At 54.4% G+C, this 14,303-nt stretch overlaps 2 protein-coding genes across 3 annotated transcripts; one reads left to right on the plus strand and one right to left on the minus strand.

Moving 5' to 3' along the window:
* Positions 1-201: 201 nt before the first annotated feature.
* LOC113245226 (G patch domain-containing protein 4) lies at positions 202-7,519 on the plus strand. Of its 2 annotated transcripts, XM_048225336.2 has the most exons (9): positions 216-280; positions 645-761; positions 3,075-3,213; positions 3,980-4,053; positions 4,156-4,248; positions 4,349-4,435; positions 5,797-5,888; positions 6,113-6,163; positions 6,364-7,519. In XM_048225336.2, the coding sequence occupies exons 3-9, from the start codon at positions 3,135-3,137 to the stop codon at positions 7,193-7,195; spliced, it is 1,308 nt and encodes a 435-aa protein (XP_048081293.1). In that variant the 5' UTR covers positions 216-280; positions 645-761; positions 3,075-3,134; the 3' UTR covers positions 7,196-7,519. The 2 variants fall into 2 exon arrangements, with proteins under 2 accessions (XP_044235040.2, XP_048081293.1); XM_044379105.3 differs by lacking the exon at positions 645-761 and having other exon boundaries at positions 202-280.
* Positions 7,520-7,793: 274 nt separating this feature from the next.
* On the minus strand, positions 7,794-10,059 carry NAXE (NAD(P)HX epimerase). Its single transcript, XM_026485122.3, has 6 exons — positions 9,871-10,059; positions 9,672-9,780; positions 9,463-9,573; positions 9,273-9,386; positions 8,429-8,576; positions 7,794-8,044 (listed from the first exon to the last, which is right to left on the minus strand). Exons 1-6 carry the CDS (start codon positions 10,050-10,052, stop codon positions 7,842-7,844), a joined length of 867 nt encoding a protein of 288 aa, XP_026340907.2. The 5' UTR covers positions 10,053-10,059; the 3' UTR covers positions 7,794-7,841.
* Positions 10,060-14,303: the final 4,244 nt, after the last annotated feature.

The raw sequence follows: 14,303 nt of genomic DNA on the forward strand, positions 1-14,303 counted from the left end.
CGTCGCAGCCAAAGCTGTTCAGGACGAGTCCCTCGGCCGCCCGGCGGCTGCAGGACGGCTGGAAGCAGAACACCCCCGAATCCCCGGAAACAAGAGCGCGCGGGCGAGTTTCCGCGACCACAGTGCAGGCAAGACAGCCTCCCCCTACATGCACTTCCGGGTCCGCGTGCGCCTCTATGGTGTTGGCAGCCTAGAGGGACCGATCCGAAACTTCCGGGAAGATGGCGGCGCGCAGGCCGAAGAATGCACGTGTTCACGCGGAGAGGGCCCAGCGGTGACGGTAAGCGGCTACCGCCCCCAGGACGGTGGCAGTCGGAGGCCGGGCTCAGGAGTGAAGGCAGGAGCAGGGCAGTGGCTTTACCCTGGAACTGCGGCAGGAGGGCTGGCATTTAGATCTCATGAGGAAAGAGGCCCGAGGCAGGGTACTGGCCCTTTGGAACCGCTGTCAGAAGAGTGGTCCGGTACGCTTTAACATTAGAAAGCTCAGGTTGACCGGAGAGGAGCTGGTTCCAGAAAACGCGCTCGCAGCCTTCACGAGACTGCGGCGCACAGCCTGGGGCTTTTTTGCTTTTGTGCACAGTTACCATTGTCAGTCGGTGAAAGCACCCGTGTCATATCGACTGAGCGCATTCTCATTCCTGCAGTAAGTGCGTGGGGTTGGAGAAGAAAGCCCGACTGTCAGTTCCAGGGCGTGTAGTTTCGAACGACTGCGATGGTGAACATTAGGTCGGGAAGCACAAAAAGCTGTAAGAGGCCGAAAGGTAACTAAGAACACCTGTTCTGGGGGCGCCTGGGTGGCTCAGTCCTTAAGCGTCTGTCTTCGGCTCAGGGCGTGATCCCAGCGTTCTGGGATAGAGCTCCACGTCAGGCTCCTCTGCTGGGAGCCTGCTTCTTCCTCTCCCACTCCCCCTGCCTGTGTTCCCTCTCTCGCTGGCTGTGTCTCTCTCTGTCAAATAAATAAATAAAATCTTAAAACACACACACACACACCCGTTCTGGGATGCCTGCCATCCTGAGTCCTCTACTTGCCAGCTGTTGGATTTGGGCAAGGAATAAACTCTGCGATTTCTTTGTTTGCAAATGTCGGTAATAACACTTTCTCATAGGATTGTTGGGAGGATGAAATAAGATGGTCTGTGTAAAGCAATTAGCGGGCTGGCATCGAGAAAATGACTTAGTGTTAGACGTTATTGTTGTTATTAAAATCTGGGGACTGATACATCAGAGATAACTTCCGGGAGGAGGCCAGGTTTTGAGGTGGTCTTTTGAAGGCCCCAGTGTTTGAATTTTACTTTTCTTCCAAATTCAAGAAGCAAGATAGAGCCATTTCTTCACTCGGTTCTTTTCTCTCGGGACTCTCAAGGTATCAGGTTTTGGGGTAATCGTCCTTCACAGTAGAAGTGTGAACAGTAATGTAAGTCATCCTGAATTTGCTGTTCTTCATACCTAACCAGACCGGTCATCATTCCTAAGTCTACACATATATTTGTAGGAGGGGTGACTTCGTGATGTGTCTGATTTTTTAATAGCATATTTACTGGGCCTTCTTAAACACAAATGCAAGTTTTACCATGAAGAGTTGTCACTTTGGGAGGCGTAGGGTCACTCCAGTAGTGCCATTAATCTTTAAAAAGAGTCTGCAATCCCTGTAATAGATTATCTTTTTTTTTTTTAAGTTTTATTTATTTATTTGAGAGAGAGACAGAGAGAGGGGGAGAGAGAGAGAAAGAACATGAGCCACGTGAGGGGCAAAAGGAGAAGCAGACTCCCTGCTGAGCAGGGAGCCCTCAATCCCTGAGCTCAGATCTACTATCGTGACGTGAGCCGAAGGCAGACGCTTAACCGAGTGAGCCACCCAGGCCCCTATAAGAAATTATCTTAATACAGTTAACTTTAGTGAGTTAAGTCAGCAGTGGTGGTCTTAGTTTTGTGTGTCTTGTGTGATAAGGCAGCTTAGCCATTTCAGAGGCAGATTGAGTATAAGTTGGATGATTCTATTCTGGGCTCCAAAGGGCGGAGCACCTGCGTGACTATAAAGAAATGCAAATAGGAACTGATGTGATACAAAGAGGCCACTTGGGAGGCAGGCAGCCTGGGCTTGTATTCCAGTTCCGTCTCTTATTAGCTATGTGACCCAGGCTTTGTTTTCTTTGTTTGTAAATTAAAGATAATAGCTGTCCACAGGACGATCAGAATTAAATAAGACAGTACAACAATGTGTGTGATCAACCTGTTATGCATAAAATGCTCAGTAAGGGTGCCCTTCCTAAGCAGGACAGTTTCAAAAGGGATGTACCAACAAGACTGAAGAGCAGCAACGGGGAAGAGGTGCTGAGCTCCCACACCTCAGAGGACAGAGTGCTGGAGTGTGGGTGTGAGACCTGGGCTCCGTCGAGTATTCTCATAACTCGGTTAAAAACCCGGTTATCGGGGCGCCTGGGTGGCACAGCGGTTAAGCGTCTGCCTTCGGCTCAGGGCGTGATCCCGGTGTTGTGGGATCGAGCCCCACGTCAGGCTCCTCTGCTATGAGCCTGCTTCTTCCTCTCCCACTCCCCCTGCTTGTGTTCCCTCCTCGCTGGCTGTCTCTATCTCTGTCGTATAAATAAAATCTTTAAAAAAAAAAAAAAAACCCGGTTATCGCTCTGTTTTTGCGAGGCATTGCATCGCGGGAGCTGTTACCATGTGGTGGTAAAGAGCGGGGTTCTGCAGACAAGCCGTCTTGTTGAGTTCTTACACATATTAGCTGTGTGACCCAGAGCAAGTCCTGTTTCCTCATTTGTAAAGGAGGGATAATAATATTTTCCGAATGGAACGTTCAGGAACTTCTCCTGAGCTGGGAGAATTAAATGAAATAATCATGTGGTGAGCTGTCTGTAAATTTAGGTGTAGTAACACCAGTCCTCCTTGACCTTTGGACCTGCTGATGACCTCTGTGGTCAGAGGACCCTTCCCCCTCCACCGAAAGACCAGGCCTCCTTCCTCTGTCTCTGCCCCAGGTTCAGAAAAGAATTTTATGAGAGCAGTCAGGTTGGATCTGATGGATGATTTGGGCACTTTCTCCTTTTCTCTTAAAGGGATGATGACGGCGTCTTCTTCTCTGGTGAGGGCCTGAGGATTGGGACTCTTCTCTCACCATGAGCCTCACCCCAGAGGTCAAGAGTCGTGGGATGAAGTTTGCTGAGGAGCAGCTGCTAAAGCATGGATGGACTCAAGGTCATCCCGGGGAGGGGGGGCTTCCATGTCCCCCCAGCTCCCTGCCCACCTTGTGTCCAGGGGAGCAGTGTCATCCTGGGCTACCTGTATGTAGTCCATTCAGCTGGAGGAGGAAAAGCCAGTTCATTTTATTTAGTTAGTTAGTTAAGATTTGATTTATTTATTTGACAGAGAGAGACAGCCAGCGAGAGAGGGAACACAAGCCAGAAAAGCCAGTTTAAAGGGAAATTTGCAGGGGCACCTGGGTGGCTCAGTCATTAAGCGTCTGCCTTTGGCTCAGGTCATGATCCCAGGATCCTGGGATCGAGCCCCCGCATCGCGCTCCCTGCTCCGCTGGGAGCCTGCTTCTTCCTCTCCCACTCTCCCTGCTTATGTTCCCTCTCTCACTGACTGTCTCTCTCTCTCTGTCAAATAAATAAATAAAATCTTTAAAAAATAAAATAAAGGGAAATTTGCAGAAGAAAATTTCTTAGTTTTCCAGAAAATGGATGAGTGGAAGAAATTTGACAGTGGGTCATGAGAAATAAGTGGTTGGGAGGACTGGGGGAGGGAGGAAGGGTCACGACCTATGTTCTGAGAGAATCATGAAGGAGACAGCTTGGACTCAAAGGCAGTGACACCGCATGGAAAGGGGACTGGAGGGCGTCCCCGGGGATGGTGTAGACCCAACCCTCGGTGTGTGGCATGGCAAGGAGTGGCGTGTGTTGGTGCCTGTGAGGGCTTGGGACAGGCGGCAGAATAAACCAAGTAACTCACTGTCCTGCAGGCAAAGGCCTGGGCCGGAAGGAGAATGGCATTACCCAGGCCCTCAGGGTGACATTGAAGCAGGACACTCACGGGGTAAGACTGGGCAGGCTGAGGGAGGTCCATGTGGATGGAGAAGGAGACTCCGGGGACAGGGCAGGGACAGGTCCTCGGAGTTCATACTTCTTCCTCTGACAGGTGGGACATGACCCTGCCAAGGAGTTCACAGACCACTGGTGGAATGAGCTCTTCAACAAGACTGCGGCCAGCTTGGTTGTGGAAACTGGGCAGGTATGGGGTGCTAATCGATGGGTGTGTGGACCACGAGGGCCTGGGATGTGTGAGGGTGAGGGGCACGCCATGTCTCCCACTCACTGGTACCTCCCCACAGGATGGAGTACGGATAAAGCATCTTTCTAAGGAGACCACCCGTCGTCACCATCCCAAGCCCAACATGCTGTATCAGAAGTTTGTGAAGGTATTAGGGGCCAGGGGTGGGAGAGTCCATCTTTCTCCTTCCCTGGCCTCCCCCAGGGCCAGAACAGTTGCTTCACATGCCTTACCCGTCCTTACATAGTCTAGAACCATCCTAACATTGTCAGATCCTGTGGGCAGCTTTGCTCTCGCTTGCTTGGACTGCCCAGACCCTCGGCCAGAATAGGTCCCGTGGGTGTGGGGATAGGGAGCGGGTGGTGGGGCACGGGCAGGTGTTGCCAGAGCAGGGCAGGAGGGGAGGTCCAGTGCAAAGGACTTAGAATCCAGAGGAAACCGGACAGATTATCTGACCCATCCTCTGTTTCGTGGTTGTGGCCCCAAGCAGGGAAAAGTGGCTTGCAGACAGGACTAGAATCCTGGTCTTCAGACTCGCACTCTCTAGCATAAGTAGAAGGGAGCTCACATCCAGGGACCATCTGTTGCGTGCTAAGGGCTCTCCATGTTCTGTAGCAAGCCTTTCCCATTTCTCCCCATCCCTGTGGCCATTGTCCTCTCCTGCCGGATTTTGTTCACAGCCTCCTGCCCCGTCTCACTCCCCAGCCCACTCAGTTCACCGCCACAGCGGCCAGAGAGCTCTCTAACACATTTCACTGGGGCTCTGGCTCGTCCCTGACCGAGGCTGACCGTCCCGATGTGTCAGATTGGCTCACAGGGCCGTGAGGCTTTGTCCTGCACTCACCCTGCTCAGGGCCTCTACACTTTAAACCAGATGGGATCGGACTGTTTGGAAGGTACCACCTTCTTTCACCTGCAGGTTTTTGCATGTTCTCTCCCCACTCACGCCTGCAGTATTCTGCTGCCTTTCCCCCTTTCCCTGCCCACTTTTGGTGGTCTTCCAGAGCTCACTGCGTTCCCAAAACGTCCCCAAACCCTGAAGTCAGATCAGTATCCCTCCTCCAGTGCAGGCAACACTTTGCGATTGCCTATGTTCTGTGAGCCTCTGCCCCACGTGTAGATTCCATCTGGGGTGACCGGTTGTTCCAGTCCCACTCTGTATCCCAGCCCACTGGCCCAGAGTAGCTTCTCAGTCTGCTTAAATACAAACACTGCGGGTCGGTGTCGGGGAGGGTGGTGAGAAGCACCATGGGATGACCACGGGGGATACAAGGAGGACCTGATGACCCGGAGCACTCCCCCCTCCCTTCTTGTACTGCCCACTGGTGGCTCCCCCCGTGCCCAGCTGGAGATACACAGAGGCCCATCTCTCTGTGGGTCTGCGGGGAACTGTGTCGGGGGCTGGCAAATTTGTGCCTGTGGCTACCAATTTCTGGGGGGTTCCGGGAGGAAAGGGGTTGACAGTGGTGTTCAGTGGGCTTTGTTCGCCCCCATGATTGCTCCTTCTAGATGGCCACACTGACCTCGGGTGGGGAGAAGCCAGACAAGGACTTGGAGAGCCACAGTGATGACGACAACCAGGGGCCCAAGCCTCCAAAGATGTGAGACCTCATTTTAGTGCTGTGGGCATGTGGGAGGAGAGGCCTTTGAATCTTAAGAGAAAGGACCAAGTGTCAGGCCTGACTGGGGCCGTGTTGTACTAATCTGTGCTTCCCTCGCACCTGGAGAGTGCCAGGTCCTGAACGTGCTGAAGGGATGTTTTAGAGGGCAGGAGAGGTCAGGCCTTTGCAGGAGCTATTTGTGAAACCTGATCTCCCCCCAACAGTCTGACCGATGAGATGCTGCTCCAAGCCTGTGAGGGGCGCACAGCACACAAGTAAGTAGTGGTTCACTCCTTGGGGGTCCTTTCTTTCCTCCTCATCACAAGCCCTTGAGGATGTTCTGTGCCCCTTTGTACGCTTCTCACCCCAGGGGAGGGATCCCCCTGCCCACCTCCCCTGCTGTTGTTGCCTGAAACTGCAAGGACTAGACCTGTTTTCCCTTTACCTCCTCTGACCTGGGTCCCGTCTGTTTCAGGGCTGCTCGACTTGGGATCACGATGAAGGCTAAGCTTGCTCGATTGGAGGCCCAGGAGCAGGCCTTCCTGGCTCGTCTCAAAGGCCAGGACCCTGGGACCCCTCAACTGCACTCTGAGAGCAAGCCCCCCGAAAAAAAGAAAAAGAAAAGGAAGCAGAGAGAGAGTGAGGCTGCAGGAGCCGCTGGGAGTGCAGAAGAGGAGTGGCCGGAAGATGCTGGCCAGGCCAGTGGGAAAAGCAGGAAGAAGAAGAGACAGAAGTCACAAACAGTGGCAGAGGAGCGGGAGGGAGCAGCTGTCGGGAATGTGGATGGAGAGTCTGCAGGAACGAGTGGATCGGGAGAGTGGGAGAGCAGGGAGCAAGCTGATCAGCCCCGTAGGAAGAGGAAGAAAAGGCGGCACCATGCAGAGGAGACGGGGGGCCCAGACGGAGGGGCAGGAGGCCAGGAGGCTGCAGCCAGTGCCGGGACAGAGCAGGTGCAGAGTGGGGCACGCACGGAGTCATGCCACAGACGCAAGAGGCGGCGGCAGCCGGAGGAGGGGGACCTGAACACAGAGGAATCAGTGGAGGGGGCTGCTGTAGACGGTGGGGCTGGGGAAGCAGCAAGTGGAGCGCATGCTGACAGGAGAAGCAGAAGCAAGAAGAAAAGACCATGGCCTCAGGAGGAGGAGGATGTAAGGGATGACGGGGATGAGGAAGGCGGCAGGACTAGGGAGGCAGAGAGCAGGGCGCAGGCCAGCTCAAGCAGCAAGGCAAAGAGGAGGCAGCGGGAAAGAGCTGGAGTCAGCCCTGACCAGAGAGCAAGAAAGAAGAAACAGAAGAAGAGAGCCTGAAGGTCGGGCTCCACGCACCCCTTTTGAGGAGTTGAAGCCTCAGACCTAAGTCGATGGGTCTCCTGCACCCTCTCAGTGAGGAGCCCCTCCCAAGGAGGAAGCTGACCCCTGAATTCCAGCTGGTCAGAGTTGGGTGTGGAGTGTCCTTGGCAGCTTCTAACCCAGCGACCGAGGGCTCAGGTGCCTGTGGGAGCCAGGCAGCGGGGGGATGTAGAGCGCTGGGGCTGTGGGAAGGGGCGTGCACATGCCCTCTGGAGGGACACAGCTGCAGATGCGGCCTCCCAGCCTGGGAACATCCTGAATACAAATTAGAATTTTCTTGGATGCCTCCAAAGAAATTCCTTCTGTTAAGCTTCCATAGTCTTGCTACACTGCTGAGTGCAAGGGGAAAGCTCCGAGAACTTCACTTGGGAGGCTTTTTTCAGTGTCTGAAGTCCATTTTCACAAACCGAAAGTCTGTGCCCCTAAATGCCACAGCCGCCTCCCTTGCCCGTCCTGTTCCCCTGGAGAAGTGGTGCTGGATCTGCCCTGCGGCTCTGTGGCTCCTGCCACCTGTGAACAACCATTGCCAGGAAAGCTCCCAGACTCCACAGCTCTGGAGAGGGGCACTAAGTCTTTATTGGGGAGAATGGCCACGCATCTTCCCTCACTGCAGACGGTAGACACACTCAGTGTCGGGGTAGGGTGGCAGATTCAGCTGGTACTTCTTTTCCAGGGCAGGTGGCACAAAACGACCTCCCAGGTAGTGGTAGCGGCCGGCGAACTGGGTGGCAGATTTTTTGGGTGCTGTCAGGGAGATGAGCAAGTCTGGCTGGAGCCCTCCGGAGTTTCCCTTCTCCACATCCCATCCTGAAAAGAGGGTGGTGTTCAGGAAGAGAGGAAGATGTCTATTCCTCTTCCATGCCCTGTCCTACCCTAGTCCTGAAGGAGTGGGAGGCCCTCTATGTCCCCGCCTGAGGAACTTGCATCCTTGAACCCCTGTGTACTCCTGGGCTTTGGTCTCTTGGATCCAACATGTAAGGGAGGTCCTGAACTCTGCTCCCTGGCCCTTTTGTGGAATCCATAAAGCTGTGTTCTGCTTCTCTAGACTCAACTTTTAAGCTTGGTCTGAGCCTTGGGTCAAGAACAAGGACTGCTAGGTACCTGTCTCAAGACAGGGCAGGGTCCCAGCTCCAACTCCCCCCCCCCCTCCCCCTGCCCACCCGCCCCAGCCAACTTCCTTGGACCCGGCACCTGAGGGAATGTCGATGCTTGCAATGGGCACGGTGAGCCCATTCAGGACACTCAGGATGCTGCGGAACGGCTCCCGAACATCACCTTTGAAGCTGAAGCCAAAGATGGCATCCACAACCAGCTCATAGAGTTCGTCGATCAGCATGGGCTGTGGTGGGGCAGAAAGGAAAAAGCACTTCAGAGCCAGCAGCTGCATAGAAGGCCCTCAACGGGAGAAGGGTATCCTTTGCACACACCACTCGCAGAGGCACAAGCATCATTTCATCTCATTCAGGTGGCATCCTGGGGCCTAGACTTCCATGCAAGTTGGTCACTGACTTAGGCCAGACTGAGTCCAGACACATCTGTTCTGAGTGCCTGCTTGCCACTGGGGAAGCACCGTGTGGGACCGCCTGAGGCTGGGAGTCAGGACAAGCCACCTGACTTCTCTGTACCGTCCTAGTCTCTTCGTCTGTAGAATGCGTTAAACTTAAATCTCATTTCCCATCCTTCAGTCCCTGTCCCTGTCCCTGCAGAAATGGTTTAGGAAGAGGCAGTCACTAAAGTCTCTGAAAAGAGTGGATAGTGTTTACTGCTTGCAGGACAGGTCCTGACCTCGGGGAGAAAGGAGTGACCCTGGGCCTGAAGGGCTGTGCGGCGGGGCAGCACTGATGGAGCATGGCTTCTGGCAAGGGCTCCCCCTACTCAGCACAGTTCAGGCACCTCCTCCCCGCCCCGCCCCACTGCAAAGAGTCCACCCTCCAGAGAGGAAGATCAGGAGGTGAGCTCACCCTGGGGACAGGAGAAAGAGCAGGACACAGGCGGTGGTTGGGGAGGAGGAAGGCACCCCACTGGAGTCACTTACCTCTGGGGGCATTTCACCAAGGAAAGGGATGTCCATTTTCTGACACTGGGTCACCAGTGCGGTGAAGAGTGGCTTGTTCGGTCTTTTGGGATAATAAATGGTTGGCTGGTAGCCCTAGAGGACAGGAGAGGGGTCGTCCAAGCCCGGATCCCAGGAGCCCCGCCGCCCTGGCCCTCGCCCACATACTCACGAAGAGTTTGAGGTGCCGCGCACAGACCAGGCCGTCTCCTCCGTTATTCCCGGGCCCACAGATGACCAGGACCGCGGGGGGGCTCCGGGACATGGACGTGGGGGGATAGGCCTGGAGGCGGGGTCAGAGGGCCGTCAGAGGGGCTCTGGGCGTCCCGGGGCCACCCTGGCCCGCTGTCCCCGCCACTCGGCTGTGCCCAGGCCACTGACCTTGGCAATGGCTGTGGCGCAGCTCAGCCCAGCCAGCTCCATTAGTTGGTCGACGCTGAACTGGTACTCGTTAAACAGCTCCTCGTCCACCGCCTGGGCCTCCTCCTGGCTGCGGACACCCACAGCCTCAGTCCCGGCGCCCTGCGCGCGGCCCGTCCCAGCTCCCGCCCCCGAGCGAGCCCGCCCCAGCCTCGCCTACCTCAGGTACTTCACCGCCGGGCTCGCCATGCCTGCCGGTTCCCCGGGGCCGCCCGCGTGCGGCCGCCACGTCCCCCACCACGCGGGCCCCGCGCGGCAGGCGCCGGCCTGGCCCGGGACGCGCCGCAGGTGCGAGCCAGCGGCGAGCACCCCGAGCCCCAGCAGCGCCCGCAACGCGGACATGGAGCTCGCCCCGCGCATGTGCGGCGCCCGCCCCGCCCCCCCGAAGGCGGGGCCGCGGGCTTGCCCCGCCCCTTCGCGAGCGTGCGGACGCTGGGCCGCACGTTCCAGGGGGCGGGGGGCCTCGCCGCCGGCCGCTTGGGTAGTAATCGCTCAGCGCTCCGGGGGGGTGCCCCGGGTTCCTGCCCTTGCGCTTCCCGGCTAAGTGGACGGGGGCACCCCTGGTCTCAGCGTCCTGCGAGCACGAGCTTCACGGGTGCCAGCGCTTGCAAAGCCGGCCCGGCGCCCGCGAGCCACGCGCGGTGACCGGAGCTCGCGGCCTGGTTTACGCAGCCGGCGGTTCCCCTCTCAGGCTGGGCGGCTCCCGCTGCCCCGTCCATACTAGAGGGACAAGCGCGGGTGGGAAAGGAGGGGTGGCTTTATTCAGGAAGCGGGCGACCTGGGAACAGGGTGGACGAACACCGCAAAGCCATCTTCGATCTGGGCGAGGCTGGACCGTTTTGAGGGGGGGGTGCAAGAAATGTGGGGGCTCCGTGCCAGAGAAGCTGGTGCTCAGGCAGTTAATCGTTTGCGCACATGACCCTGAGCAGGCCTAGTCTTGGGAGAGTCTGGTCCTTCACTCCTCAGGGAAAGGAGGTGTTCTGCTACAGACCAAGGGACTTAGGGCAGCAAGCAAGGAGCGCAGAAGCTTGAAGTAAGTTAACCCCAAGGCCGGCTGGGCTGCTGTCGACAGCGTAATTTAGGACCCCTGTCCCAAGTACCTTAGCTGCCTCTACCTACCTCTGCTTACCAGGATAGCGTGTTGCATTTCCCTGATCATATGTAATATTTACCCCCCTTTATCAAGATAATACCCATGGTGGGGCGCCTGGCTGGCTCAGTGGGAGGAGCACGCAGCTGGTGAACTCCAGGTCATGAGTTTGAGCCCCACTGTGGCTGTAGAGATTACTTTTATTTTTTTTTTTTAAGATTTTACTTTACATAATCTCTATAGTCAGTGTAGGGCTTGAACTCACAACCCGGAGACCAAGAGTCACAGGCTCTTTGGACTGAGCCAGCCAGGTACCCCTAGGTAGTTCTACTTGTGTATATTTATTAGTCAAGACTCCCTACAGGCCTGTTAAAGAACATTAAATAGGATATTTTGAAGATTCATTTTTTTAAACTTTTATTTATTTAAGTAATCTCTACACCCAACATGGGGCTTGAACTCACAACCCTGAGATCAAGAGTTATACGCTCTTCTGACTGAGCCATCCAGCCCCCTGAAGATTCATTTCTAAAACACAATGCGAAGCATGTTTTTTTTGGGGGGGGGCAGTAAGATTTTATCTATTCATTTGACAGCAAGAGAGGGAACACAAGCAGGGGGAGTGGGAGACAGAGAAGTAGCCTCCCCGCTGAGCAGGGAGCCCCACAGGGGGCTCGGTCCTGAGCTGAAGGCAGACACCTAAGGAATGAGCCACCCAGGTGCCCCTGAAGCATGTTTTTTTGAGCATGTGCCACGTGCTAACATGAATCAGCTCATTTTATCATTGTGGCAACGCTGTTATTATTACCGTTTTACAGATGAGGAAACAAAGGCTCCAAGATGTTGACTGACACGCATAGGGATAGCCGTCCTCGGAGCTAGGGTCCAAGCAGCTTGAGCTAGCGTCTGTACTCGAAAGCATTATTCTGTAAGGCACTGCTCTCTGCAAGTGCGGAAATAGGTGAAGTGCCGTCACTGCTGACTTCATCCTGACGAGATGTGACAATAAAACAGTGACACACACATACCCCACCACATGCCCCCAGAATTTATAAGACAACCACCGGAGGGCTGTCCCCAGGAAGGTGGAGCTGAAGACTTCCTCCATCTTATTGCTGCCTTTCAGACTTCCAGAGTTTTCTTTGGGAAATGCCTTTAAAACCAATGTAGGAAGGGCATAGGGATCGAGCCCCTGCTGAGTGCCAGATGCTTACATATTTCATCCTGTCAGTTCTATGATGTAGTTTTATCCTCTCCTTATAGCACAGAGAAGTCAAGTAATTTTCCAAAGATTATACAGCTATTAAACGGTAGAGCCGGTGACGGTTGATATGGAGTTGGCCTGACCCTGTGGCAATATTCCCCGGTGGCAGGTGCTGCTACCTGTCCCTCAAAATCCATTCTCTTCTCTTCCTTTGGCAACAGAACCCCTGAGTTGTATGTGGCCGAGTGGCTGCCCAAGCCAAACACTACATTTCCCACTCTCCCTTGCAGCAGCTAGGCTTGTACATGTGACTACATGCCGACCAATGAGGTCTGAGCAGGGATGACGTAAAACTGCCAGCTCCTCCCTTTGGTAAAAAGGCTCGTTTTCCTGCACTTCCTCTTTCCCCCTTCCCCGCTGGAGGGAAGGCGCCCTGCCGTGGCCGGGCAGCCATTTTAGACCAGGGTGTGGGAATCCCGTGTTGAGGACTGCAGAGCGCCCTGCGGATTCCCTGAGCTCCGTGAACGGGTCTGCTTTCATGAGAGAGGAACAGAGTTGTCTCTGTTTAAAGGCAGGGCTCCATTGGCCTTGGTTAGGGAACCTGCATCCCGGTCAAACCTCTTGAATGCCTGACCAGATGATAAGGAAGGGGAGCAGCTGTGTCCCCAGCCGCTAGTTCTGGGCTCGGCACAGACTAGGGCCTCTTCGGGTATTTTAATGAATCCTCAAATTCTCACGAAGTATGATGAGGTTGTGGGATATCAGTGAGGTTCACTGGGGTGGAGTCCGGAGCCGATGACCAAGAAAGAATTCTGGAGGCGTCCTTGGTGCAAAAGGGTGGTTTCTTAGAGCACGGGGACAGGACCCCTGGGCAGAAAGAGCTGCTGCCCCGGGTTGTGAGGGGTGGCTGATAATACACTATGGGGTTGGGGGAGGTAAGGAAAAGCGAGGTTGAGAAAATACTTTTAGATGTTAAAGACTCACAGGATACTGGAGGCCTGGCCTTTGTCAAGTTTAGGTTGTTTCCCCCTCTAGTAAGGCATTAACATGAGGATCGTTGGGAACTTCCTGGAGGCTGCAGATTATAAGGACATTTAATTGTATCTACATTTCCTTCTGGAAGCTAGGTTATTGATAGAAATGCTTTGTTCCCGGCGCCTGGGTAGCGCAGTCGTTAAGCGTCTGCCTTCGGCTCAGGGCGTGATCCCGGCATTCCAGGATCGAGCCTCACATCAGGCTCCTCCACTGGGAGCCTGCTTCTTCCTCTCCCACTCCCCTGCTGTGTTCCCTCTCTCGCTGGCTGTCTCTCTGTCACATAAATAAAATCTTTAAAAAAAAAAAAAGAAAAGAAAAGAAATGCTTTGTTCATGTAGATCGCCACCAGGACATTTGTAAACTGCGGGAGATTGAAATCTTGCAGGATTGTGGTCTCTATAGGTTAAGTACTTCTTTTTCCTTTAGGGCAACCAGGAGTGCCTGAGGAATGTCACCTACATCCCATGGGGGGGGGGGGGTTGCGTGGTGTCAGTTTCTGCTTTGTCCTCAGCTTGCCTTTTGTTCCTTCATCAAAGTAGTTCTCAGTGTAGTACAAGCCCTCTTCTATGGGTTATCTTATTTCAACTTAAACGCATTCATTTGCCATCTGTCGAAGTGGGGCCAGGGTCTCTCTTTGAGCCCATGACTGGAGCTCTCCGTCCTTCCTCGTGGACCTCGGCACGGGCCACCTGCGATTTCCAGTTTGCTTCCTTGACGTGGAACAGTTAATGGCGCATTTGAAGCAGTCCGAGTGCAAAATCCATCTAGATTTTTACTGTTTTGCCCCAAAATGTGATAATTATCTTGCTCACATCTATTTAAATGGTTTTGAATTGACTCACCTTAATCGAGACTTCCAAGGATTCAACTTTGTTTTCATACAAACAGTGCTTGTTTTCACACTTAGTTCATCAATTTATGTAATATTTAATTAAATCACGAATTACAAGAACACATACACCCGGCACAAGCACATTTGGTATCAACACAATCAACTCCTTAGCATCAGTGGGGGAGCAGAACGGCACGGCATTCTGGAAGGTGCTCACTGCCCGGGTTCGAATCCCGGCTTCCCCACTTACTAGTTGCGTGGCCAGAGAGGACGCACTCGTTTCCAGCGTCTGTGAAAGGGGGTCATCTGCTGCGAGGACTGCAGGAGAAAACACTCGGGAAGCGCTCAGAGCACTATGTGGTGTGCACCGAGTGGTCAGTACCCCTTACAAAATGTGGCCGCAGGCAGCGGCATCCTACAGGCTCGAGGGGC

The sequence above is a fragment of the Ursus arctos genome, unplaced genomic scaffold (assembly GCF_023065955.2).
Source record: "Ursus arctos isolate Adak ecotype North America unplaced genomic scaffold, UrsArc2.0 scaffold_2, whole genome shotgun sequence".
Taxonomy (NCBI): domain Eukaryota; kingdom Metazoa; phylum Chordata; class Mammalia; order Carnivora; family Ursidae; genus Ursus; species Ursus arctos.